At 50.1% G+C, this 7,791-nt stretch overlaps 1 protein-coding gene across 1 annotated transcript in view; it reads right to left on the bottom strand.

The window, feature by feature from the left end:
- Positions 1-982: 982 nt before the first annotated feature.
- Positions 983-7,791, bottom strand: part of LOC122391921 — a 68,432-nt gene continuing 61,623 nt past the window's right edge. The window contains exons 6-8 of the mRNA XM_043386262.1: positions 4,437-4,564; positions 2,897-3,098; positions 983-2,025 (exon numbers count right to left, since the gene is read on the bottom strand). Coding sequence (XP_043242197.1) covers positions 1,904-2,025; positions 2,897-3,098; positions 4,437-4,564 — 452 coding nt within the window. The 3' untranslated portion in view covers positions 983-1,903. The remainder of the gene's footprint in view (positions 2,026-2,896; positions 3,099-4,436; positions 4,565-7,791) is intronic.

Genomic DNA, 7,791 nt, shown 5'->3' with positions numbered 1-7,791 from the left:
CGGTCGCGGGTTAAGACAGACTGTACGTTCTTCATGTGTTTCCAGGCTCGGTGTGACCATGTGAATTGTGAGGAAGAGCGCGGGATCCGGCAGGGGCTCCGCCACCAAGAGGGTCGAGCAGGATAATCCTCACAATTCCGTAATGGAGCGTAATATATAAGAATTCGCATTTTTGGGGTCGGACCTCCCCAATCCTGAAACGTGACCCTGCGTCTCGGCCGCGGCCGGGGGCAGCGGTCATTCGGGACTTAGGGGCCGCAACGAGCACACGCTGCTGCCGCTGCTGCAATATACCATTTACCAATATAGGGGCTCCATTACACGACAGAGGGGACGCTGCTTTACACCCAACAATTAGAAACGTGCCAGCATGTGAAATGATATATAGTTGTCCCATGGAATATGACGAGTTTCTTCAAGGTCACTTGAAGATCAGGTCAAGGCCATTGACGTTACGTAACTTCGGTCGACGATTTTGACTTTTACAACTTTTTGGGTGTTTTTTGGAACTATAGCTCAAATTTAGCACCCAGTTGAACATTTTAGAAGTAGTTTTGGTGCCAACGCCACATCATTTTGCAAAGATGTCAGCAGTGGTAAACACATCAGTCGGTACCTATAGGTCGGTAGGTACTATGAAAAGCCGGCGGGATGTCTGATGACTGCCTTGACTTGACCTGACCCGACCTGTCCTAAATGCATAAATGCTATCATCGGTTTCCTCTCGTCACGGGCAATACGCTATTTTTCTGCAATGCTCCAGCTTGACCAGAAATCAAACGGCTGAAGGGTATGTGTGTGTGTGTGGGGGGGGGGGGAACGATCAAAGGCTGTAAGACCTAATACGGGAGAGAATTTCAAACATCTTCTGACCGCTTGTCAAATGCAGAGTGTATTATGGCACCTTACTGGATCGAATAAGGCTGTAAGAAATGAAAATGCGCTGGTTTCGCTGGGTGAACGAAGTGAAACCGTACCCCAGTGACTGTCACAACAAATATATTTTTCATAATAGGTAGGTATATGGTATAATGTCATATGAACCCTCAAGGAGCTTTTCATCAATATCAGTTACCTACTTAGGAAACATCATTTCTGTTTCTGTCCAAATATCACCGAAACTTGTTTTGCATTCAATAATTTCTATGTCGTACCTATTGACTCCCACAGTTGAGCTTTTGAAACCACTCTCAGCTTGGCATCATATAAAAGGATGACATGTCAGATCGTAGATACCTATATACCATTGAAACAAACCACGTGGCACGTCATCACTCAACAGCGTATGTCGTGACCCCGTGACAGTATCGTCGCTCCTACAGATGCACCAGCGGCCCACGCGTGCCAAACACAGAGTAATGCCCTTTATATCGCGCCAACTCGCTGTCTCAAATATCGAACCGATCACACGCTCACAACTTCAAGTCACCAAGACTGGCACCAGGAACATCACCGGGCACCAACAGTCACCAACAGCACATATAAAGCTTTCTTGGGCGAGAGTTAAAACAATGTCATGCTCCATCGTCAGGTCACATATATCAACCACAGGGAGTCATCACAAACACATAATCACTGAATCAATGCCAGCCACGGGCTAGGTGCTGTCGGCTGTGACTTTTGACTCCACCAATGTAGGCCCGGCCGCCCCCATACGAACTGGTCAGCCTCCAAATCGCTGGCTTCCAGTCGGTCTCAGCTGATGACTGTGTGATCCTGGGAGGCCTCAGCTCTGCCCCGTGCGACCCTGTCGGTCCCATATGGAATGACGCGCGCCTCGCCACGGAGTGATACGACAGTAGGGACCTGCAGGGAGCCCCGCCGCTGGTGGTCCGGCCAGCAGTGGCCCGCGGCCTCAGTGAAGGTCATGGCCGGCCCGGGAGGGGTCAGGGGCTCCGATTGATCAGCTAACGGCCGTAGTGAGCAGTCGCTGGGTGGTGAGCAGCAGCAGCAGGCCGCCCAGACAGCAGCGGCCGCACACGGAGAAGGACGAGCAGCCCGTCTGCATGGCGGCCGGGTGCTCCCCTGCGGAACGGCCCAGACTGTCATTGGGTGGGGAACGGAACGTGGCGTACAGATATATCATAGAAGACCGGAGCGTCACATCACTGGCTAAGAGGGATCGGATTCGAAGAAGATTGATATATAATGCAGGAGAGACACAAACAAACTAGGCGATATGGGTGATATCATCGATGGAAGACGAGCATGATAAACATAGTTCGCAGGATGAAGTTAAGTGACGAGCATCATATTGCCGACAGAAGGAACCGGACCTTCGTCGAAGGTCTCGTACCGGCTTGCTGCTAAAATGAATAACATTTGAAGCTCAGCTTTCGGAGGATTGAAGTCAAAACCCAGAAAACAGCGCAGCAAAACATCTTTGTAAGGTGCATATATCAAGGTAATGGCGTGTTCGCACACTGCGAATTGTGGCACAAAACATCCGTATTTGGTAACGGTGTTTTCTCTCACAAAGGCTCACCCACTCCCATCTAGTCCCCTGCTTCTAAAAGCCGTTGCACCAATGGGTCAGCGATCAATGTGTCGCCGGCGCGTGGCTACATTAGGCGGTACATCACAGTATGCCCGGGCGGGGACCGGCAGCCGTCGCCGCTCAGGCGACCGCAGATCGATGACAGGTAAGAATGGGCCCCGGCCTCAGAATAAGAGGCCATTAACGCACACTCACACCCGCGGTCTACTAATGATGGCTCATTGGGGTTTAGTGAATGACGCCCGATTTCAACACGCCCATTTCAATCCGTGAAATCGGTGAATATCCCATCGTTAGTGTGGTGACGGGTGAGGGAACGGTACGGTCCGGCGAAAGCAAAATGATTGACTAGAAGGGGGCCTAAATATGTAAAGTATGCCCTGTATACTAAGCACTGACCGTCCAGTATGTGCACGGTGACGGCGGCCGGCTGGGCGTTGCTGGGACTGCAGACGTACTGTCCCGAGTCGCCGCCGCCGGCCGAGCGGATGAGCAGGTGCGAGGTGGTCGTGTGGCCCCGCGCCGTGATGACGCTGATGCCGCCGCGCGTCGAGCTGAACGTCACCACCTGGGAGGGGGACCACACCGAGCTAGCCAACGTCTGGAGCACACAGACACACGCGACACTCAGGCGGGCGGCGGCGGGGAGCGGCCGGGCAGGTTAGTCATCCCGGCCCCGGCAGCCAGAATCGACTCACAGTCATATCACTATCAGACGTTCGAGCGTGATGACACATGCAACGCTAATGTTTTCAGACAAACTGTTTACATTGAGAGACAAGATTACAGTACCTATCAATTACGTGCGTTTTTACTGAGCTAAGGAAAAAAAACGGTTGCACCGGGAAATTTCAAAATACCTTCAATAACCCCAAGTATGTACCTACTGTACTGTACAAAGGAACAAAACATGCTGCTGACGTGCAGTGCATAATGCCGTAGTGCATAAGCGGTATATTGTACACGGGGTATATTTCGAAGTACCAACCCAATCATGGAAAAGACATAAGAATTGTCTACGTAAGCTTAGACACACATAAACAAGCCAGGGTGTTCCGCGTCGTAACACATTGCGTTCCCATCATATATCAACTGGGTGCCGCCGACCATGGTCTAAGTTTCCGACCGGGACGTTGCCTTATCCGGCAGTGCAGCACCAACATTCTAGTGTCGCTCGGTCAATCTTTTTACAATGTTTAACTCACTTCTATATTTGTACAAAACTTTGTACCTACACGTTTCATCTGCATATACAGCGCTTTGAAGCGCTTTGTAAAGGGCGGCTTTCATCAAGCTCGCGAAGTTTTTGCCACTATGGGCTTCTCTAGGCCCGCCGAATTATTTGGCTTAGCCAGCTTTGGAAAACAAACCAATTTCCGTTTCCCATGCCTTGAACAATTTTCAAAAGGATTGTGCTCCTTCTTGCAGAAATCAGAAATGACGGATGCTCCCCATGTAACACATTGCGTGCAGTCACGGAATGCAATGCCTCAGTGTCGGCGGCGCGGGAGAACAAATCAGAGTGAGTCCGATTTCCGGCAACTGCCGTCCGGTCGGCCGATGTTGTCTGTGCCGAGCTGTCAATGACCGTCGCCATCGGTTCTCGGCCGTCAGCTCGGCGGTAAATTGAGCAGTTCGTGACCGAGCTCCATCTGGTCGGCGACATTTGCGGCGGCGGCCGAGGCGCCACCCTCGTCTCCTGGCGTAGTTGTGAGTCTGTGGCGGAACTGTGAGTCTGTGTCAGAGCTGTGAGTGTGCACGGGGGTGGGGGAATTTGGAGCAAATGCTCCCCGATACGCCCGAAATCGACGATTTTTCGCAGAGGCTCCCGTACCATTCCGCCGAGGTGGGGAGAGGCTGCCCCATCCCTGGTTCCAGTAGAGCCACTGTACCGAGGTGGGCGGTTCGAAACTGTACCTGCACGAGCGGCCATATTCACCTGATTCCTGTGGAGCCACTCCACTGATGTAGGCGGCTCAGGACTATAGCTGACCGTGCAGGTCAGGTTCAGGTCACTGCCCCGCTGGATAAACACGCTGCTGCCGCCCAGAATCCGCGCCACCGGAACTAGAAAACGTGGGCATGTCACACTCCAGAGTCATATGGAGTGCAAGCACACGAGGTAAACAGTGGGTTGAAAAGCGTATGTCACAGGGGGGGGGGGAGGGACTACTGGCTAAGCAGATTACATGAATATCGTTAACATACCCACAGCTGAAATAACATTAGCTATTTAAGCATCATTGAATTTATCAGCCTAGCTGCGGCAAAAGTGCAGAATTGGGACAAAAACCGGTACCTAACCATGTCAGTTCAACGTCACTTCACCGACTGGGACTGTCTTTGACTCCTTGACTTCTACGTTTCGTACCCTCATAAGTAGAAAGGTAATCTGTCTGAATGGCCAGTCGTTTTTGTCCCGACCACAGCATGCGCAAGTAGCATGAGGCAGAAACACATCATCGTTATTTTTAAATGACAGTGGCTGCACCTAACACGAACGAAGAACGTGTCACCCGCACAAGCTTCTAAAAACGGGTCTGATTAAATGAGACGATCATGTAATAATTACATAGGCGTCGCCAGAGATTTTCGGTTGGGGGGGCAAAATCAACTTGTGTGTTAAAACTTGCCTTTCCCCAGTCTTTACTCACTCTTTTTACATATCATTCGACGCACAATGCACGGTCTTGCCGAATACCAGATTAGCGCGAATTTAATCAAAAACCCGACTTTCGATAAACTGTTATTTATACCTATCAGTGGGTAGGCAATTGTCTGAAGTTATCTGATAGAACCTTATTTTTAAGCCACTTTACCATTTGAGGACTTATATCCCTGCCGAAAGTAGACCCACGCTCCGGTTCCTAAAATCGGGCTATGGTACTGATAAATATGTCCAGTTTTCAACGTAAATTTTACGGAAGTTTCGAGAAGATATATGAGAAAATAGCATATCACCGGATAGCACAATTCATGATGAAGCTGTTTCTGCTATCATGGTAGCTTTTCAATGAATGGTTTTTGAGTTTAATGAGTTAGAACAAGAGCCCTGCATGTGTATCGTTCTCACGATAGTATTTAATAAAGAAGTTGAAAAATGTCAAAATGGATAAAAATGGATATGACGAATAGGGCATGGCTGAACTCTCCGCACCTTTCTGAACATAAGCGAGCAAGTTTTAGCTGCCAGTTTTTGCCTATTTGCCGTCAACTCAGCTTTGAACATGTCTAGTCGGCCGCCCTATGTGGCCTGACCAAGGTCGGGGGCGGCGCGGCCGGACAGGCTCCAGCCTAATAAACTATCTCAAGCACACGAAATCGTGATTTCATGCACTCCTTGCAAGGTCCGATGCTTCACCTATGCATTGTTGGTCTTACGTGACGTCATTTATGACGTCACTAGGGTAATAAGAGTTTTTCGTCAATAACTCCCGATTAAATTGAGCTAGCGAGTCGAGAAAGCCACCAATGGACTCAGGAAGACTTGCTGAATCGAATGATATGCAACATGACCTCCTTCAACCAACTTCGTGATCTGGAGGACTCTGACCTGACCTTGACCCACGGTCAACACCTTAAGTTAACTTCAGCCGAACAAAAAGTATACCATTCGACGCGCCTGAGTGAGGCGAACATGATGATACCAAAATTGCGGCTCTGCGGCATTTTTTTCGCGAAGTTATTAATAAAAAATGAATCCGCGCCTGGGTCACTTGACCTGACCTCAGAGGTCACAGGTTGGCCTAAGACCTTAAAATCGGATACCAGTCGCTGCGTCTCGTAACGGCGCACACGCTCGTTTTTTCCGCGGGGCTCTAGCTCCATCAGGGGCGAAACAGCGACGGGGGTCGTACCAACCCCCCCCCCCTTCGGCCGGCGCGTATTTTGAAAACCAATAAGTCCGGCGAGGGGTAAGTGTCAGTTTTGGAACCAGAGAACCATTTTCAGTGGATCCGAGCAGCGCTGGGATTAAATTCGCGCTAAACTGGTGTTCGGCCACACTGTGCAATGGTGCGAGGAATCCGATGGTGGCAAAGGTTTCCTTCTAGCTATGACACGTAATTTTTTACAGAAAAATTTGAAGTTTTGAAATTTTATGACAAAAACGACTGGTAGAATTATAGTATATAGTGGCTGCGATTGCCGACGCACTGCAGAGGGCCCCTGTGCAGACGCTCGACGCTCATGATCATTACCTAGAAAAAGGTGAAAAACGCTCCATTTAATCGGCTCACCCTGCTAAAACCTCCATTCACGCATGCATGCAGAGGTTTTACGTGAAATGCATAGGATTTATCCCAGCCGCCGATCGTAGCTAAGTTGGGCTCGGCGGAGAGTGACTGTCGGAAGTGTGAACCGGAAGTAATTCATCTTTGCTCCAGTGAGAGGAAGTGTTTTGTTCATTCGAGTGTGAACAAAAGTTTCTCGTTTTTCGTGTGAAGGGAAGCGCTGCAAACGCGAACAAAAACTGTTAAACGGAACCAAAAGTTACGCACGGCATAGCGGCAAGGGATCCCTTAGAGATAGGTTTGGGACTTCCAGGCCATTTCAGGCCACTCAGGGTCAGTGTGACTCTCAGAAGCATGCTTAGGATCCCGGAGATCGGCGTGGGTCACCTCAAATATTGACGTGTACGTGGTGCTTTAGGGCTTTCCGAGCCCAAGGTGGGGCCCTCAGAAGCCAGTGTGGGCGGCGGGCGCTAAGAGACTAGGCCCAGGGTGAGCCTGGAGCCCTCGGATAACAGTGTGAACCCTCGGGGTCTGTGTCGAATCCCTAAGGACCCTACGTAGGGACATAATAAACATGTGTTGCGGACCTCAGAGGGACACGTGAGCTGTGACCCCTCAGATGCCGGCTTGGGGTTAGCAAAGTCTGTGGCCTCAAAAGTTTGCCTGAACTATCAGAGGCCAGTTAAGGTTCTCAGAAATGTTCGAAGGCTCAAAGATCCCTATATGGGCCCTCAGAGAACATGGACACCAGTGAGACTTTCAGAGGCCGGTTTGGACCCTCTGAAAGCTTCTTTAGGGCTCAGTGGAGCTCCTTAGGAGCCTTTGTTTAAAGCAAGCTCATGAGCCCTGCGACACTTGTACGGTACTTGAGCCTGTCGCAGACGTTTGACGAGAGTTGGGAAAGGCCCCGAATATTTCGTTTCACGCTTTGAACGAAAAGTGTGTCAGCACTCCAAAACTTATGGAAATCAGCTGTAAATGTAATCAAGAACGAGCTAGGAACATGGAATGAATCACAGCATTGACATTTCCGAGTCTGGACTCGGAGACTTGAAGATTTTG

The sequence above is a fragment of the Amphibalanus amphitrite genome, unplaced genomic scaffold (assembly GCF_019059575.1).
Source record: "Amphibalanus amphitrite isolate SeventyFive unplaced genomic scaffold, NRLGWU_Aamphi_draft 000461F_arrow, whole genome shotgun sequence".
Taxonomy (NCBI): domain Eukaryota; kingdom Metazoa; phylum Arthropoda; class Thecostraca; order Balanomorpha; family Balanidae; genus Amphibalanus; species Amphibalanus amphitrite.
This window is presented reverse-complemented; position numbering and strand designations above follow the sequence as displayed.